Here is a 26,148-nt window from a genome sequence, read left to right on the forward strand (position 1 = left end):
AGAATGCCCCAGTTATACTCGAAGTTCAAATAAACAATGCCCATGTGGTTTATACTTAGTTAAATAAATACAACTTAGTCTCTTTCAGCACAAACCGGCTGGAGCCACTGTCCAGGGAGTTCATTTTCACCCCCGCCCCCATAGACTGGCCTCCTAGGGCAGAGAGCAGAGTGAGGAGGGGGTGTGAAGGGGCAAACAAGGGCCCCAACACACTAAGCCAGCTACCCACCCTCTCTGAGCCCTGACCTGAGGGAGTGCAAGGGCCTGGGCCTCGGAGCCAAACCCACGATTATCAGGTTGATTCTACTTCCGTCGGTCCCCCCCATACACTGGCTCAATAAAAAATGTGGAGCTGAGGTAGGAGACGGTGGGCCTCTGCCCTGGACACCTGGTGTTTGTCAAGTGGAGTAAAACTGAACCTCTGTTCTCACTCAGACACTCCAAGGACAAAGCTAGTGGCAGAAGCTGAGCTCTGCTAAAAAAAAGAGATAAGGTGTCCACTCCAGAGGTCAAAAAACCTTTCCTGTCTACACATGCACAGGAAGGCTTCTTGGGGATTGAAAAGGAGCTGACCCCCACCGCATAATGTGTGGACATATACTCATAGGCCTCTGGTGGGATCCATCTTAGAAAAAAGTTGCACATACATTTTGGGGAGGGTCCACAGACCAGAACTGTACATGGAACAACAGACCAGTTCCAAATCGGGAAAGGAGTATGTCAAGGCTGTATATTGTCACCCTGCTTATTTTTAACTTATATGCAGACTACGTCATGAGAAACGCTGGGCTGGATGAAGCACAAGCTGGAGTTAAGACTTCCACGGGAAATATCAGTAACCTCAGATACACAGATGATACCACCCTTATGGCAGAAAGTGAAGAACTAAAGAGCCTCTTGATGAAAGTGAAAGAGGAGAGTGAAAAAGTTGGCGTAAAGCTCAAAGTTCAGAAAACTAAGATCATAGCATCTGGTCCCATCACTTCATGGCAAATAGATGGGGAAACAGAGGAAACAGTGAGAGACTTCACTTTGGGGGACTCCAAAACCATGGTGACGGAAGCCATGAAATTAAAAGGTGCTTACTCCTTGGAAGGAAAGTTATGACCAACCTAAATAACATATTAAAAAGCAGAGACATTACTTTGCCAACAAAGGTCCATCTAGTCAAGGCTATGGTTTTTCCAGTGGTCATGTATGGATGTGAGAGTTGGACCATAAAGAAAGCATCAGAAGAATAATTGCTTTTGAACTGATGCTCCAACTGTGGTGTTGAAGACTCTTGAGAGTCCCTTGGAGTGCAAGGAGATCCAACCAGTCTAAGCTAAAGGAAATCAGTCCTGAATATTCACTGGAAGGACTGATGCTGAATCTGAAACTCCAATACTTTGGCCACCTGATGCGAAGAACTGACTCATTTGAAAAGACTCTGATGCTGGGAAAGATTGAGGGTGGGAGGAGAAGGGGACGACAGAGGATGAGATGGTTGGATGGCATCACCGACTCAGTGGACATGGGTTTGGGTGGACTCTGGGAGTTGGTGATGGACAGGGAGGCCTGGTGTACTGCGGTTCAAGGGGTTGCAAAGAGTCGGACATGGCTGAGCGACTGAACTGAACTGAACTGAGTGAGCAGGTGCACAGTAAGGAGGTGATGTAAATCACTTATACAGGACAGTCCTCCCAGGTCTTCATTTACCTTTGGCCAATTATCTTGCTTCTTTCTTAACACCTGACTGGCCCGTTCAGTTCAGTTCAGTTCAGTCACTCAGTCGTGTCTAACTCTTTGCAACCCCATGAACCACAGCACACCAAACCTCCCTGTCCATCACCAATTCCCAGAGTCCAAAACCCATGTCCATTGAGTTGGTGACGCCATCCAACCATCTCATCCTTGTCGTCCCCTTCTCCTCCCGCCCTCAATCTTTCCCAGCATCAGGGTCTTTTCAAATGAGTCAGCTCTTCGCATCAGGTAGCCAAAGTATCGGAGTTTCAGATTCAGCATCAGTCCTTTCAATGATTGACTGGGTGAATCTCCTTGCAGTTCAAGGGACTCTCAAGAGTCTTTTCCAACACCACAGTTCAAAAGAATCAATTCTTCAGCACTCAGCTTTCTTTATAGTTCAACTCTCACATCTATATATGACTACTGGAAAAACCATAGCCTTGACTAGATGGACCTTTGTTGGCAAAATAATGTCTCTGCTTTTTAATATGCTGTCTAGGTTGGTCATAATTTTCCTTCCAAGGAGTAAGCGTCTTCTAATTTCATGGCTGCAGTCACCATCTGCAGTGATTTTAGAGCCCAAGAAATAAAGTCTGTCACAGTTTTCTTTGTTTTCCCATCTCTTTTCCATGAAGTGATGGGACCACATGCCATGATCTTAGTTTTTTTAGTGTTGAGTTTTGAACCAGCTTTTTTCACTCTCTTCTTTCACTTTCATCAAGAGGCTCTTTAGTTCTTCATTTTCTGCCATAAGGGTGGTATCATCTGTGTATCTGAGGTTACTGATACTTTCCCTGGCAATCTTGACTCCAGCTTGTGCTTCATCCAGCCCAGCATTTTGCATGATGTACTCTGCGTATAAGTTAAATAAGCAGGGTGACGATATACAGCCTTGACGTACTCCTTTCCCAACAGACTGGAACCAATCCGTGTTCCATGTCTGGTTCTAACTGTTGCTTCTTGACCTGCATACAGTTTTCTCAGGAAGCAGGTAAGGTGGTCTGGTCTTCCCATCTCTTGAAGAATTTTCAATAGTTTGTTGTGATCTACACAGTGAAAGGTTTTGCTGTAGTCAATAAAGCGGATGTTTTTCTGGAAGTCTCTTGCTTTATGTTCCAACGGATATTGGCAATTTTACCTTTAGTTCCTCTGCCTTTTCTAAATCCAGCTTGAACATCTGGAAGTTCAAGGTTCATGTACTGTTGAAGCCTGGCTTGCAGAATTTTGGGCATTACTTTGCTAGCGTGTGAGATGAGTGCAATTATGCAGTAGTTTGAACATTTTTTGGCATTGTCTTTCTTTGGGACTTGAATGAAAACTGAGCTTTTCCAGTCCTGTGGCCACTGCTGAGTTTTCCAAATTTGAGGGCACATTGAGTGTAGCACTTAAACAGCGTCATCTTTTAGGATTTGAAATAGCTTGACTGGAATTCCATCACCTCCACTAGCTTTGTTCATAGTGATGCTTCATAAGACCCATTAACTTCACATTCCAGGATGTTGGGTTCTAGGTGAATGATCACACCATTGTGGTTATCTGGGTCACGAAGATCTTTTTTGTATAGTTCTTCTGTGTATTCTTGCCACCTCTTCTTAATATCTTCTGCTTCTCTTAGGTCCATACCATTTCTGTCCTTTATTGTGCCCATCTGCATGAAATGTTCCCTTGGTATCTCTAATTTTCTAGAAGAGATCTCTAGTCTTTCCCATTCTATTGTTTTCCTCTATTTCTTTGCATTGATCACTGAGGAAGGCTTTCTTATTCTTTGTTATTTCTTATTCCTTGCTAGTCTTTGGAACTCTGCATTCAAGTGGGTATATCTTTGCTTTCATCCTTTGCCTTTCGCTTCTCTTCTTTTCACAGCTATTTGTAAGGCCTCCTCAGACAACTATTTTGCCTTTTGCATTTCTTTTTCTTGGGGATGGTCTTGACCACTGCCTCCTGTACAATGTCACGAACCTCCATCCATAGTTCTTCAGGCACTCTATCAGATCTAATCTCTTGAATCTATTTGTCACTTTCACTGTATAATTGTAAGGGATTTGATTTAGTTCATACCTGAATGGTCTAGTGGTTTTACCTACTTTCTTCAATTTAAGTCTGAACTTGGCAATAAGGAGTTCATGATCTGAGCCACAGTCAGCTCCTGGTCTTGTTTTTGCTGACTGTATAGAGCTTCTCCATCTTTGGCTGCAAAGAATATAATCAATCTGATTTCGGTGTTAATCATCCGGTGATGTCCATGTGTAGAGTCTTCTCTTGTGTTGTTGGAAAAGGGTGTTTTCTATGACCAGTGCGTTGTCTTAGCAAAACTCTGTTAGCCTTTGCCCTGCTTCATTCTGTACTCCAAGGCCAAATCTGCCTATTACTCCAGGTATCTCTTGACTTCCTACTTTTGCATTCCAGTCCCCTATGGTGAAAAGGACATATTTTGGGGATGTTAGTTCTAGAAGGTCTTATAGGTCTTCATAGAACTGTTCAACTTTAGCTTCTTCAGCATTACTGGTTGGGGCATAGACTTGGATTACTGTGATATTGAATGGCTTGCCTTGGAAACGAACAGAGATCTTTCTGTCGTTTTTGAGATTGCTCCCAAGTACTGCATTTTGGACTCTTTTGTTGACTATGAGGGCTACTCCATTTCTTCTAGGGATTCTTGCCTACAGTAAGATATAATGATATAAGATATAATGGTCAGCTGAGTTAAATTCACCCATTCCAGTCCATTTTAGTTCACTGATTCCTAAAATGTCAATGTTCACCCTTGCCATCTCCTGTTTGACCACTTCCAATTTGCCTTGATTCATGGACCTAATATTCCAGGTTCCTATGCAATATTGCTCTTTACAGCATCGGACTTTACTTCCATCACCAGTCACATCCACAACTGGGTGTTGCTTTCACTTTGGCTCCGTCTCTTCATTCTTTTGGGAGTCATTTCTCCACTGATCTCCAGTAGCATATTGGGCACTTACCAACCTGAGGAGTTCATCTTTCAGTGTCCTATCTTTTTGCCTTTTCATTCTCAAGCCAAGAATACTGAAGTGGTTTGCCATTCCCTTCTCCAACGGACCACACTTTGCCAGAACTCTCCACCATGACCCATCCGTCTTGAGCGACCCTACTCAGCATGGCTTAGTTTCATTGAGTTAGACAAGGCTGTGGTCCATGTGATCAGTTTGATTTGTTTTCTGTGACTGTGGTTTTTATTCTGTCTGCCCTCTGACAGAGAAGGATAAGAGGCTTATGGAAGCTTCTTGATGGGAAAGACTGAGAACAAGACCCAGTTTCCCTCACACTCAGTCTCTCCCATATATTGTACTGTGTCTTGAAACATTCTTGCTTTCAAACAGGGTCAAGAACTCAGGCCACTTTGCCTCTAGCCCCTGGTAGTCTAGTGGCTAGGGCTCTTGGTCTTCCAGGTTACCCAGGTTTAATTCCTGGGCTGGGAACTGAGATCTCTCTTCAGGACTGCTCGCAGCTCTCCTTCCAAGATCAGAACCTTGGGCACACACTTCAGCCACAGAAGCTGCAAGAACCCTGAAGGGCTTTATAGCCCCCCATCACCCCCTTCAGCCTGCACCCATTTTTTGATTTGAGCATTTGACTTTTTCTCAATAGAAGCGCTTTGCAAAGGCACCTTTCCCAGCAGACCCCCTGGTCCTTTCTGTTGCTTGCGTGCTCAGTCACTCAGTCGTGTCCGACTCTTTGCGGCCTCACGACTGTAGCCTGCCAGGCTCCTCCATCCATGAGATTCTCCGGGAAAGAATACTGGAGTGGGTTGCCATCTCCTTCTCCAGGGGATCTGCACAACCCAGGGACTGAACCTGTGTCTCCTGCATTGGTAGGTGAATTCTTTCCCACTCAGCCACCTGGGAAGTCCAGTCCTTTCTGAAAGCTGAGCACTAATGCACCCAGAAAACAGAGCTCCAGATTCAGACGTGAATCTTCACCATCATCTCCTAACTCTCCACCATGCTCTCAAGACCAGCAGAATGTCAGGATCTCCCGGGAAGCTTTTAAAACTCTGATGCCTGTGTTTCACCCAGAGGTTGAATTTATTGGCCAGCAGTACAGCTTAGATATTGGGATTTTAAAAAATCTCCTCTAGTGATTCTAGAGGAATTGGGGTCAGACCTAATTCCTAGGGTATTAGGGAATGGATCCATCTGGTGGCCCAAATCATCTGGGGCAGGGGGGCTCCTGCCTGGGAACCCTGATGTTTTAAATGCACTGTGGCTTGGGAGCCTGGGATGAACAAGACCTGTGGTATCAGAGTTCCATTCTGGCTCAGAGTTCCATTCTCCACTCAGAAGCCAGGTGACCCTCTGCCAGTCACTTGCCTTTCTTGTTCTGGCCACACCACAGAGGCATGTGGGAACTTATTAATAGTTCTTTGACCAGAGATTGAACCTGCATCCCTCACAATGGAAGTCCAGAGTCTTAGCCACTGGACCACCAGAAATTCCCTTCCCCAGTCGCGTGTCCTTCTGAGACTCGCTCTCCTAGTCTGTGAAGGAAGATGCGTAACGCCTGCCCCTCTCAGCCACCAGAGGAGAGCACTGCGCAGGTGCATGACAACCCGGAACGGCTGATCTGCTTTGCTTCCAAGGCACAGCCAGTCACGCCTGGACTGCCACGGGCGCACACATGGAACCGATTATGCTGACTTGGCTCGTTCAGCCTTTGGCAGGGAAACAGGAATATATGTTTACCCAACCAAGGCTGGTTTTCCTTCTCCTTCCCCTTTGGCAGCACGCCAAATATCATAGATAGGCTGAGGGGACACTTTCTGGTCAGGGTAGTGAAGCTTGGCCCCCGTGTCTGGGGCTGGCTCTCTGCAAGGGTCAGCTGCGGCTTTCACAAGACCCCGGAGAGACGCTCTGTCCCCAAGTTTAACTCCTCTGCCCTGCCACCCACAACACACATCCTCCAGCCCACTGATACTTGAAATCCTATTCATTTTAGCCATTCTTCTCAGGAAGAAACATTTCCTTTAACAATGTGACCATCTCAGACTTCCCTGGTGGTCCAGTGGTTAAGAATCTGCCTGCCAATGAAGGGGACATGGGTTCGATCCCTGGTCTGGGAAGATCCCACATGCCACAGGCCAACTAAGGTCATGCACCACAACTATGGAGCCCATGAGCTGCCGCTGCTGAAGCCCGTGTGCCTAGAGCCCGTGTTCCACCACAGGAGAAGCCACCGCAACGAGAAGCCTGAGTATCGCCCTTTTCACCACAACCAGAGAAAGCCTGAGTGTAGCAACAAAGACCCAGCACAACCAACAATTAAATAAATAAATAAATCATTAAAAAAAAAAAGTCACCATCTCTAAGGACCAAACACCTTAGTCAGCACCGTTTCTCCATATCTTTCCCAAGTGACAAGAGGGCAAAGAATTCCCTCCCAAAGCACAGTAAATGGATCTTTCCCTACTTCTCGCACTAAGTACACCTAAAAACACAGGGTATTACATATAAAAGGAACTTTTAAAAACACTCTGAAGAGTGGAGAGACAGTAGTCTGACTAGGGACCTAGGGGACCTAAGAACAACATGGTGATGAATTCCTTGGGTCTCCTTTTGTTCGGGGTATCCCAGATTTGGAAATGCTAACAGGCAAAGACAAAAGACAACAACAAAAGCCTGTTTCCCTCTAGGAAAGGGCAGCTGGGCAAGACAGAGGCTTTTAAACAGTAAAGTGCTCTTCTCCAGGCAAACAATCCAGAAAAGGCCATGGCCCCATCCCCACCCATGCCAGCAAAGGTCAAGTGAGCAACCTAGACTTGAACCCTGACCAGCTATAAACAGGGGCCACAAATGCTCCACTGGGTGGTATCAGAGGAAGGCCAAGAAGAGAGGTGGCATTTTCACCCCACTGGCTGGTGTTAGTAAAGCCCATGTGGGATGCCTACACTTTTATTCCCACACGGCATGAATGAGGCATCTCTCCTTGTCCCCAGCAGGGTGCTATGAGAGGAGAACCAGTAGAGAGTCATAGATTTCACTGCTCCCCTAGGGTCAGTGGTGGGAACTGTCGTAATCAGGCACTCCTACCCTTTCCCCAGCCAGAACTCCCACCCTACCTCTGACCGGCAATAACATCCCACCCTTAGATGTCAATGGAGGTTGAGTGGGGAACCCAGGGCTTTCCTCATAGTTCAGCTGGTAAAGAATCCACCTGCAATGTGGGAGACCTGGGTTCGATCCCTGGGTTGGGAAGACCCCCTGGAGAAGGAAAAGGCTCCCCACTGGGGAACCTAGAATTCTACCCCCACAGCAGTTCAGAGGAAGCTACGTAAAACAAAAGACAAAAAAGAGTCAGTCACGTAATACTCTCAGTGTCTAGGTTTCAATAAAAAATAAATTGTCTCAAACTGCATGAAATACAAAAACCAAGATAACAGAGAGTTATTCAAAAAAACTTTTAAAGAAGGGATCATAAAAATACTTCAATGAGGGACTTTCCTGGTGGTCCAGTGGCTAACACTCCGACTTCCAATGTGAGGTGCCTGGGTTCCATCCCTGGTTGGGGAAATAGATCCCATATGCCACGAGTAGGAGTTCTCATACCACAACTCAAAGATCCCACACGTTGCAAATAAACAACCCACATGCCACAACAAAGACCGAAGATCCCGCATGCCACAACTGGGAGTTCTCATGCCATAACTCAAAGATCCCACGTGTTGCAAATAAACAACCCACATGCCCCAACAAGACTGAAGATCCTGCATGCCATAACTAAGGCCTGGTGCAGTTAAACAGACATTTAAAAAATACTTCAATGAATATGAAATTCATGAATAAAATAGGAAGCCTTTTGGCAAATACATATAAAGCCTCAGTAAAGAAATAGAAGAGTGAGAAGAGAAACAAATGGGAATTTTTGAACTAAAAAAATACAATAATCAAAATAAAAAACTCAGTGGGTGGGCTCAACAGCAGAATGAAGGGGCAGAGGAAAGAATAAGTGAACCAGAAGATAGAGCAATAGGAAATTATCCAATCTGAACAACAGAAAAAAATGAACAGAGTCTCTGCAACCTGTAGCACTATTACTAAAGATCTAACATTTGTATCATCAGAGTTCTGGAAGGAAAAGACAGAGGGCAAGGCTGAAAAAGCACTTAAAGAAATAATGGCTGGTAACTTCCCAAATATGACAAAAGATATAAACTTACAAAGTAAAACATCTGAACGAATCCAAAATAAGATAAGCTCAAAAATATCCACACCAAGACACATTATAGTCAAACTTCTGAATCCTAAAGATAAAATAAAAAGAGTTTTTAAAGCACTAAGAGAGACGATACCTTACTTACAGGGGAAACCAATTCAAATGACAGTGAATTTCTAGAAGGAAGTGGCACGTTTTCCTAAGTGATAAGAAAGAAGGGATGTCAACTCAGAATTCTTCTGGAATGAAAGGAAAACCAAAATATTTTCATACTAAGAGAATTTGTCATCAGCAGACCTACTCTAAAAGAATAGCTAAAGGAAATTATGCAAATAGAATGGAAACAATAAAAAAAAAAAAATAAAGCCTGAATCATTAGGAGGAAGGAAAAAATACAGAAAACAAAAATATTGATCAATACAATAGAATTTCTTCTCTTTAATTTTTCTAAACTATGTCTGATGGTTGGAGGAAAACTGCAACACTGTCTGATGTGATTTTATATATGATGAAGAAATATTAAAGATAATTATGCTTAAATGGGGGAGCTAAAGGGACTTAATCAATAACTTCAGATATGCAGATGGCACCACCCTTATGGCAGAAAGTAAAGAAGAACTAAAGAGCCTCTTGATGAAAGTGAAAGAGGAGAGTGAAAAAGTTGGCTTAAAGCACAACATTCAGAAAACTAAGATCATGGCATCTGGTCCCATCACTTCATGGCATATAGACGGGGAAACAAATAGTGTCAGACTTTATTTTTCTGGGCTCCAAAATCACCGCAGATGGTGACTGCAGCCATGAAATTAAAAGACGCTTACTCCTTGGAAGGAAAGTTATGACCAACCTAGATAGCATATTAAAAAGTAGAGACATTACTTTGTCAACAAAGGTCCATATAGTCAAGGCTATGGTTTTCCACTGGTCATGTTTGGATGTGAGAGTTGGACTATAAAGAAAGCTGAGCGCCGAAGAATTGATGCTTTTGAACTGTGGTGTTGGAGAAGACTCTTGAGAGTCCCTTGGACTGCAAGGAGATCCTACCAGTCCATCCTAAAGGGGATCAGTCCTGGGTGTTCATTGGAAGGACTGATGTTGAAGCTGAAACTCCAGTACTTTGGCCACCTGCTGCGAAAACTGACTCATTTGAAAAGACCCTGATGCTGGGAAAGATTGAGGGCAGGAGGAAAAGGGGATGACAGAGGATGAGATGGTTGGATGGTATCACCAACTCAATGGACATGGGTTTGGGTGAACTCCGGGAGTTGGTGATAGACAGGGAGGCCTGGCGTGCTGTGGTTCATGGGGACGCAAAGAGTCGGACACGACTGAGTGACTGAACTGAACTGAAAGGGACCTAAAAGGAAGTAGGGATTATAATTCACTTGAACTGGTAAAACATCAACACCTAATAGACCACTGATTACATTAAATACAAATGATCTAAATACGTCTATTAAAATACAAAGATCGGTAGAGTAGATTAAAGAAACATGACCCAACTATCTGCCATTTATAAAAAAATTCACTCCAAATAACATGATACCGGCAAGTTGAATACAAAAGATAGGAAAAAAAAATCATACAACCACAACGAAAAGAAAAGCAGGATGCCTACATTAACATCAGATAAAGTAGATTTCAAAACAAGGGAAATTACCAGTAAGACATAGTACATAATGATAAAAGTCCGTCTACCAAGAAGACATAGCAGTCTTAAGTGAGTATGAGCCAAAGCAAAGAGCTGCAAAACATGTGAAGCAAAATCCAGAAGACCTGAAAGGAGACATAAAGAAATCAACAATTATAGGAAAGACTTCAACATCTCTCTTTCAACAACTGAAAAAAAGAACTGGGCATCAAATAAACAAGGATATGGAAGAAGTTGATAAGACTGCCAGTGAAAAGAATCTGGACTACATTTATAGAACATTCCACCCAACAGCCACAGAACACGCATCCTTGCCAAATGATGACGGCATAGAAGCTAAGATACACCACATCGTGAGCCATCAAGCGAATCTCAACAAATTTAAAAGAACTAAAGTGGTACAGTTTGTATTCCCAGATTACAATGGAAATAAATATAAATTAATAACAGAAGGTAACTAGAAATTTTCCAAATACTTGCAAACTAACAGCTAAATAATCTATGGAGCAAAGGGAGAGTCTCAAGGGAAACGTTTTATAAATACATTGAACAGAGTGAAAATGAAGTCACAATATATCAAAATATGTAGGACACAGTTAACACAGTTTTGAGAGGAATTTTTATTTAGTAGTCTGTGCTCGTAAGATAGAAAAAGAAGAGCAAGGCAAACCCAAAACAAAAAGAAGGAAGAAAATAAATACAGGAAATAAATTGAAAAAAGAAAAGCTATAGGGTAAATCAATGAAACAAAGAGCTAGTTGTTGGAAAAAAATCAATAAAATTGATAAGTCTCTAGCAAGACTGACAAAGAAAAAAAAGACACAAATTACTAATATCAGGAATGAAACAGGGAATATAACTACAGACTCTGAAGACGTCAAAAGTATAATAATGAAATACCATGTTTGCTACCAACTAAGCCCACGGTGCTCCTTTCCCCATGGGAGTCTAGTGTGCAATACTGCAGACAGCAGCCTCCTCCGTAGTTTTTGCAGCCTGCTGCCTGTATGGGTTGCTCTAAGGCAGTTTTCATCCCAATCCCAAAGAAAGGCAATGCCAAAGAATGCTCAGACTACCACACAATTGCACTCATCTCACATGCTAGTAAAGTAATGCTCAAAATTCTCCAAGCCAGGCTTCAGCAAATATGTGAACCATGAACTTCCTGATGTTCAAGCTGGTTTTAGAAAAGGCAGAGGAACCAGAGATCAAATTGCCAACATCCACTGGATCATGGAAAAAGCAAGAGAGTTCCAGAAAAACATCTATTTCTGCTTTATTGACTATGCCAAAGCCTTTGACTGTGTGGATCACAAGAAACTGTGGAAAATTCTGAAAGAGATGGGAATACCAGACCATCTGATCTGCCTCTTGAGAAATCTGTATGCAGGTCAGGAAGCAACAGTTAGAACTGGACATGGAACAACAGACTGGTTCCAAATAGGAAAAGGAGTTCGTCAAGGCGGTATATTGTCACCCTGCTTATTTAACTTATATGCAGAGTACATCATGAGAAACGCTGGGCTGGAAGAAACACAAGCTGGAATCAAGATTGCCGGGAGAAATATCAATAACCTCAGATATGCAGATGACACCACCCTTATGGCAGAAAGTGAAGAGGAACTCAAAAGCCTCTTGATGAAAGTGAAAGTGGAGAGTGAAAAAGTTGGCTTAAAGCTCAACATTCAGAAAACGAAGATCATGGCATCCGGTCCCATCACTTCATGCGAAATAGATGGGGAAACAGTGGAAACAGTGTCAGACTTTATTTTTGGGGGCTCCAAAATCACTGCAGATGGTGACTGCAGCCATGAAATTAAAAGACGCTTACTCCTTGGAAGGAAAGTTATGACCAACCTAGATAGCATATTCAAAAGCAGAGACATTACTTTGCCAACAAAGGTCCGTCTAGTCAAGGTTATGGTTTTTCCAGTAGTCATGTATGGATGTGAGAGTTGGATTATAAAGAAGGCTTAGTGCCAAAGAATTGATGCTTTTGAACTATGGTGTTGGAGAAGACTCTTGAGAGTCCCTTGGACTGCAAGGAGATCCAACCAGTCCATCCTAAAGGAAATCAGTCCTGAATATTCATTGGAAGGACTGATGTTGAAGCTGAAACGCCAATACTTTGGCCACGTGATGCGAAGAACTGACTCAGTTGCAAATACTCTGATGCTGGGAAAGATTGAAGACAGGAGGAAAAGGGGACGACAGAGGATGAGATGATTGGATGGCATCACTGACTCAATGGTCATGAGTTTGAGTAAACTCCAGGAGTTGGTGATGGACAGGGAGGCCTGGTATGTTGCAGTCCCTGGGGTCGCAAAGAGTTGGACACGACTGACCGACTGAACTGAACTGAACCACAACTCGCTCAATATGAAATAGATGATTTGAACAGTGCCAGGTAAGGAAACTGAATTTATAATTTAAAGAACACCCACAAAACAAATTTCCAGGCCCAAACAACTTCATTGGAGAATTACACCAAATGCTTAAAGAAGAATTAACATCAATTCCACACGCTGCTGTTGTTCCATCTTTAAGTAGTGTCCGACTCTTTGCGACCCCATGGACTGCAGCACGACCAGCCTCCCTGTCCCTCACTATCTTCTGGAGTTTGCCCAAGTTCATATCCATTGAACTGGTGAGGCCATCCAACCATCTCAGCCTCTTCCTTTTGCCTTAAGTCTTTCCCAGCATCTGGGTCTTTTCCAATGAGCCTGCTGTTTGCATCAGGTGGCCAAAGTATTGGAGCCTCAGCTTCAGCATCAGTCCTTCCGATGATTATTCAGGGTTGATTTCCTTTAGGACTGACTGGTTTAATCTGCTTGCTGTCCAGGGATTATCAAGAGTCTTCTCCAGGCCAACAATTTGAAAGCATCAATTCTTCAGCACTCAGCCTTCTTTATGGTTCAACTCTCATATCCATACATGATTACTGGAAAGACCATAGCTTTGACTATATGGATGTTTGTCAGTAAAAGTGATGCCTTTGCTTTTTAATATGCTGTCTCGGTTTGCCATAGTTTTCTTTCCAAGAAGCAAGGGTCTAATAATTTAATGGCTGCAGTCACCATGTACATTGATTTTAGAGCCCAAGAAGAGAAAATATGTCACTGCTTCCACTTTTTCTCCTTCCATTTGCCATGAAGTGATGGGACCAGATGCCATGATCTTTGTTTTTTGAATGTTGAGTTTTAAGCCAGCTTTTTCACTCTCCTCTTTCACCCTCATCAAGAGGCTCTTTAGTTCCTCTTTGCTTTCTGCTATTAGAGTGGTGTCATATGCATATTTGAGGTTGTTGATTTTTCTCCCAGAAATCTTGATTCCAGCTTGTGTGTCATTCAGCCCAGCATTTCGCATGATGTACTCTGCGTACAAGTTACATAAGCAGGGTGACAATATACAGCCTTGATGTACTTCTTTCCCAATTTTGAACCAGTACATTGTTCCATGTCCAGTTCTAACTGTTGCTTCTTGATCTCCATACAGGTTTCTCAGCAGGCAGGTAAGGTGGTCTGGTAATCCCACCTATTTAAGAATGTTCCAGCTTTATGTGATGCACACAATCAAAGGCTTTCAAGTAATTAATGAAACAGAAACAGATGTTTTTCTGGAATTCCCTTGCTTTCTCTATGATCCAGCGAATGTTGGCAATTTGATCTCTGGTTCCTCTGCCTTTTCTAAACCCAGCTTGTACATCTAGAAGTTCTCAATTCAAGTACTGCTGAAGCCTAGCTTGAAGGATTTTGAGCACGTCCAGGATCCTCAGAAATACACCTCTGTGTTTCCAGACTCTTCTATTGCTCCAGATAGAGCTGGGAGCGGGGGGTGGGGACAGGAGGGTAGTTCATGAGGCCACAGTCAGCAAGGGCAGCTGGGAACGGTAGCTGCCCACAGGAAAGAAGCCATATAGGCAGGACTCTTTTTTTTTTTTTTTTCAGACTTCATTGATTTTTTGACCCAGGCCCATGGCAGTGAAAGTGCTGAGTCCTAACCACTGGAGCACCTGGGAATTGTGAAGACTTTATTATTACTTTATTTAGCTAGTTAGGTTTTGGCCACGCTGCAAGGCATGCAGGATCTTTAGTTCCCTGACCAGGGATCAAACCGGTGTCCCTTGCAGTGGAAGCAGAGTCTTAACCATTGGACTGCCAGGGAAGTCCCACGACTCATTTTTAAGGGACACCCTACACTGCCTCAGGCCCCATTTCTAGGCTGATTGATGCCTGAGGACACTTATAGCCAGAGTCAGGCAGAGGGCTGGGGTGGGTGGGTTGAGGGGCCACACTCACGCAGGCCCTGCGTTTGACTCTCGAGGAGAGAAACTGTCCCAGCCCACATCTCTCTTTCAGACGCAATCTGTGTCCTGCCCAGAAGAGATCCCAGAATCACCTATCTGCCCCCTATTTGATCAACGGAGACATGCAGTTTCCGCAACATGACTCTCCCTGCACATCGCAACCGGGCTGAGGACTTACATCTTCAGACTCTCAAAGTGTTGTGTTTTTTTTTTAACCTAATGCTGTAGATTTCCTGCTAAAGTCTAAGAGCTTCCTTTTTCCTTTGTCCTCAAACTTTCAAAGAACATTGTTTTCATCAACAAATCTTCAAATCATGTGCCCAAATTTAAAAAAAAAAGAAAAAAGAGGCTCAAAGGGTGCTTTCACTTCCTGTGTGGAGGCTGCCTGCCCTGAACTGTGCCGAGTGGAAAACAGGCCACCCTTGGGAGGCCATGAATATTCATCACCTCACTGCGCATTCACTAAGCAGCACCGGGACAGAAAAGTACTTTCAGCGAGTTTATGCTCTAATATGCTCCATGAAGACAGCCTGTTCTTACTTGTAGAAAAGATCATTTTCGAAAACGATAGTGAGGTCGGTCTTCTATGAGCAGCTTTGAAAGCCCTGTGGCTTACAGTAGCAAAACAATCCCTTCTCCAAAATAAACAAGGCTTTCCTTTGTATGTCCAAGGAGAGGAAGGACCAGAGCTAAGGCAAATTCTAAGACGTCCACCGGCCCTGAATGCTGACCTAACTAGAGCCGTCACCCCCCACCCCCAACCCCCACACCCAAAAGCAGGTTATAAAGGAACGGGACCTGTCAGGCAGTGTTGGCCTGATCCTCAGGTTCCAGCCTGAGACCTAAATCCTGAGGATGGGCCCCATCCCAGAGTGAGCTGGGGCAGAGCTCTAACCCAGTGATGATCAGATATTGCCAGGGCCTTGCTTGACTCTCCAGAAGCTAGTCAACATCTATGAAGAGCCTGACTGGGAAAAATCCAGAAGACCCCATTAATGTCTGAGGACAGGGAGAAACATACAAGCATAAAACCTGCTGCCACAAACACCTATGCATTGTGATTATGAAATGCAATGGTTTTTCTGTAAGCCCAAGTCACTCCAACATGCTTAGCTTTTGGTGTAAAACTTACCGTGTTTGTACGATCTCAGTCCAAACATAAAGTCAACATGTCTCCTCTCTTTTTTTCTCCCCCTCCCCTCTGCCCTGCTCCTTCCCCCACCCCACCCTGTCTTCCCTCAAGACTCATGGAAAATCCATTTTACCATTAAGTGAAAGATGAACTAACGGTGGATGAAATGGACAAGTGAGTGCAGTGAAAGTTGCTCAGTCGTGTCCGACTCTTTGTGACCCCATGGACTATACAGTCCGTGGAATTCTCCAGGCCAGAATATTTGAGTGGGCAGCCTTTCCCTTCTCCAGGGGATCTTCCCAACCCAGGGATAGAACCCAGGTCTCCTGCATTGCAGGCGGATTCTTTACCAGCTGAGCCACAAGGGAAGCCCAAGAATACTGGAGTGGGGACAAAAGGATGAAATAAAATGTTTTAGAATGGAGTGCAGAATTTTCAACAAACTCTTTAAGACATAACTATTCTTCCTTGACTTGGATTCGATTCTTGGGTGGGGAAGATCCCTTGGACAAGGAAACAGCAATGCACTCCAGCATTCTTGCCTAGAAAATTCCATGGACAGAGGACCCTGGCGGGCTGTGGTCCATGGGGTCGCAAGTAGAGCTGGACACGACTTAGCAACTAAATAACAGCAACCACATCCTTATTTCACTTGAAAACACTGGGACCTAAGGAGGTGACCTGATGTGGCAGCCAGGCCACCCCTGCTGGATCCTGCTGGCTGACAGAGGCTTAGACAGAGTGGAAATGGCGACCAAGAGGGAAAGCTGCCCAGCAGCTGGTGGGGCCAAGCTTCCAGGCCTCATGAACCCAGGGAAGACCTGGGCCTTCGCTGTGGTTAAGAATCTTCCGTGGAACTTCCCTGCTCATCCGGGGGTTAAGACTTTGCCTTCCAATGGAGGGGGTGCGCATCTGCTCCCTGGAGAGGGAACTAAGATCCCACGGGCCAACAGGCCACAACAGAAAACAGAAACAACGCTGTAACAAATGTAAGGCTTCAAAAATCGTCCACACCCTGCGCTGCCCTGGTGGCTCAGTGGTAAGCAATTCGTCTGCCAATGCAAGTGACACGGGTTCCATCCCTGATCCGGGAGGATCCCACATGCAGAGGAGCAACTAAAGCCGTGCACCAGAACTATTTAGCCTGAGCTCTAGAGCCCAGGAGCCATAATTACTGAAGCCCATGCACCCTAGAGCTCATGCTCTGCAACAAGAGAAGCCATCGCAACGAGCAGCCCACGCACCAAAACTAGAGAGTAGCCCCCACTTGCCGCCTCTCAGTGTAGGAGACGTAAAAGATTAGAGTTCCATCCCTTGGTCGGAGGGATCCCCTGGAGGCGGGCATAGCAACCCACTCCAGTATTCTTGCCTGGAGAATCCCATAGACAGAGCCGTCTGGCTGGCGCACAGAGTCAGACAGGACTGAAGTGATTTAGCATGTGCACCCACACAGCAATTAGAGAAAAAGCCCGAACAGCAATGAAGGAAGACCCAACACAGTCAAAAATAAATAAATACAATTATTTTTTTTAATGGTCCATAAAAAAAAAATCTTCCATACAGTTCAACAGCCTCATTTCAAAGAAAACTACGGCCCAGGAGGGAGAAAGTGCTGGCTGGTAGGTACCCTGAGTATTCTTGCTCTCCAAAACGGGCTGCAAGATCTTCCTGTCCGGTAGCATTTCAGCATTTTAGCTGGAGGCAGCAGGGCTGGAACCAGGAACAAGATAGAGAACAAGTTCCCTCTGGGTCAAGGGTTAGCAAATGCCCAGAGTGTGGGAGGCAGAGGAGTCTGGGCCTTTCCTGGGGTGCCTGGGGGCTTGCTCACACCTGCCACTAGGCAGGACGCACCTGGAAACCAGGAGCACACCTGGGGCTCCTTGCCCGACCCATCTGCCACAAGACCACCTGCTCGCGCCCACCCAGGCACAGGCAAAGAGCACCGCCCAAGAAACAGCTTCATTTTGTAGCCACTGCAGCCGGAAGCCTGCATTTGGCAAACCTAGTTTTAGCTGGAAAAAAGGAAAGGAATTATCTGGATGTTTATACTCAAACAACCAAAAAAAAAAAAAGTAACCAAAACAAAACCACACCCACTTTAGAGTAGAGTGGTGTGGGAAACACCGAGCAGGAACTGGACTTCATTTTTATACCTTCCTGAGAGGCACATGACGGGAAGCTATTCCCGGACCAAGTTAAGCCTGAATTCAAGGAGTGAGGGTCATGGGGGGGCAGGAAGGAGAGCAGTCAGGACAGGTCCTGCCTTGTCTGAGGTAACAAGTGTGGGTTCTGTTCGCAGAAATACCAGGAAACAGTCCCAGGGACGGGGAGCCTGGTGGGCTGCCGTCTATGGGGTAGCATAGAGTCGGACATGACTGAAGCAACGTAGCAGCAACAGTCTTACAGAGCAAGGAATTCTGCGCTCCAGAATGGACCCCCCCACAGCCCTCCACCAAAGAGCTATGACCAGTGGGCGGGGGGTGGCGCCCACAGATCTGACCTCGTATTTCAGGTTTCACTTTAGGACACATTTCAGTAAGAAAAGGGGAAACTTTCCCCCCATTACTTTTTGTTTAAGAAAAACAATTACCACAAAATTTGAGTTCAGAAGGGAGGGAGCTTGGGTAACAATGGCTAATAGTTTGAGAGCTTTTACCACATGACATTGGCGCCTTTATCCTCCCGAGGGTTCCACGAATAACGAAGAGTTGCACTAGACCCGTGAGGGAACTGAGGTCCTGAGAGTTAGTCACTGCACCCAGGGCTCCCCAGAGGCCAGCCAGGCAGGACAGGAAGCCCAGCCCATTTGGTCACTCAGCCCCTGTTAACATTTTCATTCCAATCCCTTGAAGCACACAGGTTTAATAATAACCTGCTTTTTTTTTCACGTTTTATAATAATTAACTCCCTGCTGAGATGCATTTCCCCCCACCCCCACCCCCACTCTGAGCCCTGTGTTTCGAGTTAAGATTAAAGTAGTAACAACACGCCAAAGTCAAGACACTCGGGGCCACAACGACCTGGGAATTAGGCAATCTGCTCTGGACAAGGAGCTGTTAAACTGTATCTTTAACATGAAAAATTGGCTTTTAATTTTAAGTCAAGAGACTATAAAAAATGTTAATTTTGCTCTATTGGCCTTAATACAGTCCACAAATCTACCATAACCTTTCTAGTAATGAAATCATTTTGGCATAACAGTGAAATGAAAAATTGTTTTCTAGCAACCAAGCCCCAAGCACAAGGGCCTGGGAGCTGTGGCAATTGTTTCTGGAAAAGCCAGAAGGGAGAAAGAAGAGGGAGGAAGACACAGCAAGACCCACAGAGGCCTTGATCTTTGCAGATACTGAGCAAATACTACCCAGTGCAGATACTTCCCTAGTGGCTCAGTAGTTAAAAAATCCACCTGCCCATACAGAAGACGAGGGTTCGATCCCTGGGTCATGGAGATCCCCTAGAGAAGGAAATGGCAATCCACTTCAGTATTCTTGCCAGGAAATCCCATGGACAGAGGAGCTTGGCATGCTACAATCCATGGGGTCAAAAAAGAGTAGGATATGACTTAGCGACTAAACAACAGCAGATACTGAGCACCTGAAATGAGCACCCTGCTTGGAAAACAGAGAGGAACCCATCAGACGGTGGTAGAGTTATTTAATAGAGTGTGTGTGTAAGTATGGCAGAGGTGGCAGTGAGCGAAGGCCTCTTCAGGAGAGCAACTGAGCTAGCGTTTTCTTGGGGAAAAGATTTTAGCCAGAGGGAACTTCCACAAAAAAAGAGGCAAAAAGACCTTTGTGGCTGGAGCGGCAAGAACTGAAACTGAAAATGAGTCAAAGAGGAGAGGTAGGACCCCAGCCCTTACCAACCTTGGTGCCGAAAGGGAGGCCACCCAGTCCAAATCAACCTCAAAAGTCTCATTTTGGCCACTACGCAGAAAGTGGCGGATTGGCATGTGCTCATTTCTAGGTGGGGGAACCCATTTAAAGCAAGGCTCAGCCTCTCTACCTGGTGGTGTGTTATCAATTCACTGGCACTGTTTATAACCAACTCTGACTGGCAACCCACTGACCCTGCTCCTAGGATTACTTGGAAGTTATTTTTAAAAATAAGATTGAAACAATAGTTATCATTGTGAAAAATAATAGTATTCCATTCATCACATTGGCTTCCCTGGTAGCTCAGTGGTAAAGAATCCACCTGCCAGAGTAAGAAATGCAGGTTCAATCCCAGTGTCAAAGATCCCCTGGAGAAGGAAATGGCAACCCACTCCAGTATTCTTGCCTGGAAAATTCCATGGACAGAGGAGCCTGACGCGCTTCAGTCCATGCGGTTGCAAAGAGTCAGACACGGCTGAGCGACTGAGCATACACACATGCACACACAGAATCATCACTCTAAGGAAGCAGATCAGAAACTTTTGAAAAGTTATTTAGTTTTGAAATGTGACATGCTTCCTTTCCCAAAGCATTTGAGTCCATTGATACAAAGCCCATGGGCAACTAGATAGCTTAAAGTTCTTTCTGGGATAATGTTTACAGTATATTGAAATACGGTGACAGCTTCAGTTTGGGAGAGAAACCGTAACACTGAAGAGTTTTAAAGCCCAATTAAGGACTTCCCTTGACTAGACGGACCTTTGTTGGCAAAGTAATGTCCCTGCTTTTGAATATGCTATCTAGGTTGGACATAACTTTCCTTCCAAGGAGTAAGTGTCTTTTAATTTCATAGCTGCAGTGACCATCTGCAGTGATTTTGGAGCCCCCAAAAATAAAGTCTGACACTGTTTCCACTGTTTCCCCATCTATTTCGCATGAAGTGATGGGACCGGATGCCATGATCTTTGTTTTCTGAATGTTGAGCTTTAAGCCAACTTTTTCACTCTCCACTTTCACTTTCATCAAGAGGCTTTTGAGTTCCTCTTCACTTTCTGCCATAAGGGTGGTGTCATCTGCATAGCTGAGGTTATTGATATTTCTCCTGGCAATCTTGATTCCAGCTTGTGTTTCTTCCAGCCCAGCGTTTCTCATGATGTACTCTGCATAGAAGTTAAATAAGCAGGGTGACAATATACAGCCTTGATGTACTCCTTTTCCTATTTGGACCCAGTCTATTGTTCCATGTCCAGTTCTAACTGTTGCTTCCTGACCTGCATACAGATTTCTCAAGAGGCAGGTCAGGTGGTCTGGTATTGCCATCTCTTTCAGAATTTTCCACAGTTTATTGTGATCCACACAGTCAAAGGCTTTGGCATAGTCAATAAAGCAGAAATAGATGTTTTTCTGGAACTCTCTTGCTTTTTCCATGATCCAGCGGATGTTGGCAATTTGATCTCTGGTTCCTCTGCCTTTTCTAAAACGAGCTTGAACATCAGGAAGTTCACGGTTCACATATTGCTGAAGTGTGGCTTGGAGAATTTTGAGCATTACTTTACTAGCAGTGAGATGAGTGCAATTGTGCGGTAGTTTGAGCATTCTTAGGCATTGCCTTTCTTTGGGATCGGAATGAAAACTCACCTTTTCCAGTCCTGTGGCCACTGCTAAGTTTTCCAAATGTGCTGGCATATTGAGTGCAGCACTTTCACAGCATCATCTTTCAGGATTTGAAATAGCTCAACTGGAATTCCATCACCTCCACTAGCTTTGTTCGTAGTGATGCTTTCTAAAGTTCACTTGACTTCACATTCCAGGATGTCTGGCTCTAGGTCAGTGATCACAGCATCATGATTATCTGGGTCATGAAGATCTTTTTTGTACAGTTCTTCTGTGTATTCTTGCCACCTCTTCTTGATATCTTCTGCTTCTGTTAGGTCCATACCATTTCTGTCCTTTATCGAGCCCATCTTTGCTCTGAGTGCTGAAGAATTGATGCTTTTGAACTGTGGTGTTGGAGAAGACTCCTGAGAGTCCCTTGGACTGCAAGGAGATCCAACCAGTCCATTTTGAAGGAGATCAGCCCTGGGATTTCTTTGGAAGGAATGATGCTAAAGCTGAAACTCCAGTACTTTGGCCACCTCATGCGAAGAGTTGACTCATTGGAAAAGACTCTGATGCTGCGAGGGATTGAGGGCAGGAGGAGAAGGGGACGACAGAGGATGAGATGGCTGGATGGCATCACTGACTCGATGGACGTGAGTCTGAGTGAACTCCGGGAGTTGTTGATGGACAGAGAAGCCTGGCGTGCTGTGATTCATGGGTTTGGGAAGAGTTGGACACGACTGAGCGACTGAACTGAACTGAACTGAAGGACTTCCCTGCTGGTCCAGTGATATCCACCTTGCAAGGCAGGGGACTTGGGTTCGGTCCCTGGTCAGTTAACTAAGATCCCACAGGCCTCCCAGCAACTAAGCCTGGACCCCAACTAGAGAGTCCATATGCTGCAACGAAAGATCCTGCGTGATGCAACAAAGATCCCGAATGCCGAAACTAAGACTTGATGAAGCCAAATAAGTAATGAAAAAAAGAAAAAAGTGAGATTAAAAGAAAAAAAGCCCAATTAGTTCTAAGGGTTTCATTAAGGGCAAGCATAGCCTCATCACTGGTTAGGTCCTTGTAATGCCTTCATTTTATCCACTTCTGCATTTTTTAAAACTTATTTTAAATTGAAGGATAGTTGCTTTACAATATTGGTTTGATTTTTGCCATACATCAACATGAATTAGCCACTGGTATACATGTCTCTGCTCCCTCTTGAACCTCCCTCCCTCCCACCCCATCGCACCCCTCTAGGTTGTCACAGAGCCCCAGTTTGAGCTCCCTGAGTCATAGAGCAAATTCCCACTGGCTCTCTGTTTCACATGTGGTAGTGTGTGTGCCTCCATGCTCCTCTGTCCATTCATCTCATCCTCTCGGGCCTCCCCCCAGCCCTGGGCCACAAGTCTGTTCTCTGTGTCTCTGTCTCCATTGCTGCCCTGCAAATACCACCATAAATCATAGCAAGATCCACTTCTGTATTTTCATCCTCCAGCTTCTCCTGGGCCTCTAGAGCTACCCTTTGCTGATTTGTTGCTCATTGGCACCCCCATCAGAGACGGAACAGAAAGGACTGGAGAGCCCAGAAATGCCCCTGGTTCAGCAGTTTCAGTTCTGTGTGTTTATCTTTGTGGGAGGGTGTTTGTGGGTACGGGGTGGGGGTAAGGAGAAGGGAAGATTTCAGGGTTAAAGTGATGTGTAAATTGTAATTATCCATTCCCCTACAGTGTAGAGTCTATGCACACATTCATAATCTGTCTTTCCTGGCTCTGCTGTCTGGTGAGTAAACCACTTAGAGCCACAACATGCAGTACGAAAATCCTAAAACTAGACAAGGAATCCAATTTCCATCTTCGGCACCCTTGAGTGTGGAAAAGTGTTAGTTACTCAATCATGTCCGACTCTTTGCAGCCACATGGACTGCAGCCCGCCATGCTCCTCTGTCAATGGAACTCTTCAGGCAAGAATACTGGAGTGGATAGCCATACCTTTCTCCAGGGGATCTTCCTGACCCAGGGGATCGAACCTAGCTCTCCCACACTGTGGGCAAATTCTTTACCATCTGAGCCAACAGGTCCGCTCTCATTCAGCCAGTGAGAATCCCATTCTTTGAACTTTTCACAAAATGAAGCACTGTCAGACATCTCACAGGTAAATTCAAGATTAAAAAACAAAAGGTAGGAGAAGAAAAACTGCAGAAACTTCTCATTCTTCCAGTTGGGTGGATTTTAACAGACTTTTAAGATTATCTGCTTAAAGTAATTATCAGCTACAGAGGGTTTATTATTATTATTAATGCTTTAAAAAACGTAGAAAAAGAAAAACACTCCATTTAAAAAACATCTTCCCCAAAAATACTGCTTCTGTTACTTTTCCCATAATTTTCACCACATTCACTACATCCAAGACTATTTATGGCCAGCCTTCCCTGGTAGCAAAATATAACAGATTATGAAAAACGGATCTAGCAGAAATGCTGAGGAATTTCTGAGGGTTTGGGGGGGTGGCTGGGGTAAAGAATAGAATTGTTTTCATTCTTTGCTTGGTTTACTCTCTGGATGTTTGCTTCAAATTGCTACATTGCCTCAAATTATAAATTGTATGTGTAATTTAATGTGTAAAAAGAGGTTGCAGCTGCTTAAGAATTTCTGATTTGAGCAACTGAGCTTTCCAATGAAATTCTCACAGGAAAAATTCTGAAGTAAACTGCTTAAGTATAATTGAAGTTGTCAGGTACTCTTCAAAAACACCTTTGACCACAATAGGTTTATATAAAAGCTAAACCTTTAAGCTAAGGAAAAATGCTTGATGTGTGTTTATTCAGCATGCTGCTGCTGCTGCTAAGTCACTTCAGTCATGTCCGACTCTGTGCGACCCCATAGACGGCAGCCCACCAGGCTCCTCCATCCCTGCGATTCTCCAGGCAAGAACACTGGAGTGGGTTGCCATTTCCTTCTCCAATGCATGAAAAGTGAAAAGTGAAAATGAAGTCGTTCAGTCGTGTCCGACCCTCAGCGACCCCATGGACTGCAGCCTTCCAGGAGCTCTGTCCATGGGATTTTCCAGGCAAGAGTACTGGAGTGGGGTACCATTGCCTTCAGCATAAAGCCTGGTTAAGTTTCTTCCAGCTTCCTTAAGAAATACTTCAGAGGTTAAACTTCTAACCCGTTCGTTAATCAGCGACCCTCCGAACAAACTGCGGATACAGAATGGAACCATGAAACCTGCCTTCCTGTGCCTCCACTTACCAATCCAGTATCTTATGTTGGAATGCCTAGCAGTGCAGACGGAGAAGGCAATGGCACCCCACTCCAGTACTCTTGCCTGGAAAATCCCATGGACGGAGGAGCCTGGTAGGCTGCAGGCCATGGGGTCTCACAGAGTAGGACACGACTGAAGTGACTTAGCAGCAGCAGCAGCAGCGCAGAGGTAATACGCCTAGACGCTGACCAAGCACGTTAGATCCTGTTCAGCAATAATAGGGGTAAAAACAGCGCGTCCTCTTTTTCTGGCCCCCCACCCACTCACAGGGCGTCGCTGCTAAAGTAGCCCCTGAAGGCCCGGGGGTTCGGGGGGGCAGCCCGACTAGTCCCTCCCGATCGCGCTTTGGCCTTGGTGCATCGCTGCACCGGGACTGCGACCTCAACTCCCGCAGCCTGCGGGTCTCTAGTCCCCCAGAGTGGAGATGGGGTCTGCCTGCGGCTCCCAGAACTCCCGCCAGCAACTGGGGTCCAACCACACAGCCACTTCCAGTGAAAAGTTTTTGTGGCGCATTTCCCTCCGCCGAAAATTTTAGGACTTGCAGCGCAACCGGCCGAGCTCGGTTTCCCTCTCCGCGGTCGCTGTGGGCCCTCGGCGCCCACTCCTCCCCGGCTCCGCCGGGACACGCGCCCACTACCCAGCCAGGATGCCAGAACGGTGGGTACGCGGGAGCCCTGCACCTCAGCACCTGGCCCCTCTGGGGCGCGGGGAGGGGTCTGCAAGCTTGCCAGCAGCCGGGTGCGCCCCGATTGGCGCGCTCCCTCCTCGGAGCTCCCAGGCGCGAATCCCCAGCCCCTTGCACTCACCTCGCGTCCAGAGCGCGGAGAGGAAAAGCCACGGCAGGAACAGCAGCACAGCCCGCCCCATACCGAGATCGCAGGTCTGAAAAGTCTCTTCGGACCGACGGATAGATGGACGTCCGGAACCTGCCGCGTCGCCGGCCTAGAGCGAGCGAAAACAGCCCAGTCCCGGAGACCCCAGCAACCCGCTCCGAAGGCGCAGAGCGGAGCCGCGGTCGAAGGCGCCGAGAGCCGGAGCGGGGCGGACGGGGGGCCGAGTCTGAGCCGACCCAGCCAGTCGGGGAAGGGGAGGGGGCGGGAAGGCGGCGGGGAGAGGCGGGCGGCGGAGGGGGTGGAAAGGGGGCCGGACCCAAGGGGCGGAGAGGGGCGGGCCGCGGGGTGGGGTTGAGCCTGGGCGCGGGGGCGGGGGTTGAAAGCTAGGGGAGGGAGGTGAGGACCGTAAAGTGGAGGAGAGATTGGAGGTCTGGGGAGGAGAAAGTGCCCCCGGCCTCCCGGGGATCCAGATGTCCGACGAGTGCAGGTAGGAGGGACAGAGAGTAAGTTGGGGAGGAGCGTAGGGTGCCCGAGGCTGCCAGCAGACTTAAGACAAGGTGCCTGTGGCTTGGAGGCTGAGGCAGTCCCGC

General features: G+C 45.8%; 1 protein-coding gene and 1 non-coding gene across 2 annotated transcripts in view; one reads left to right on the top strand and one right to left on the bottom strand.

Moving 5' to 3' along the window:
- MERTK (MER proto-oncogene, tyrosine kinase) overlaps positions 1-25,703 on the bottom strand; it is a 135,671-nt gene extending 109,968 nt beyond the window's left edge. The window contains 1 exon segment of the mRNA NM_001192024.2: positions 25,532-25,703. Coding sequence (NP_001178953.2) covers positions 25,532-25,592 — 61 coding nt within the window. The 5' untranslated portion in view covers positions 25,593-25,703.
- LOC112448914 (small nucleolar RNA SNORA70) lies at positions 11,464-11,593 on the top strand. Its single transcript, XR_003037374.1, has one exon. It is a non-coding gene; the product is annotated as a small nucleolar RNA SNORA70 (small nucleolar RNA).
- Positions 25,704-26,148: the final 445 nt, after the last annotated feature.

The sequence above is a fragment of the Bos taurus genome, chromosome 11, assembly GCF_002263795.3.
Source record: "Bos taurus isolate L1 Dominette 01449 registration number 42190680 breed Hereford chromosome 11, ARS-UCD2.0, whole genome shotgun sequence".
Taxonomy (NCBI): Eukaryota; Metazoa; Chordata; class Mammalia; order Artiodactyla; family Bovidae; genus Bos; species Bos taurus.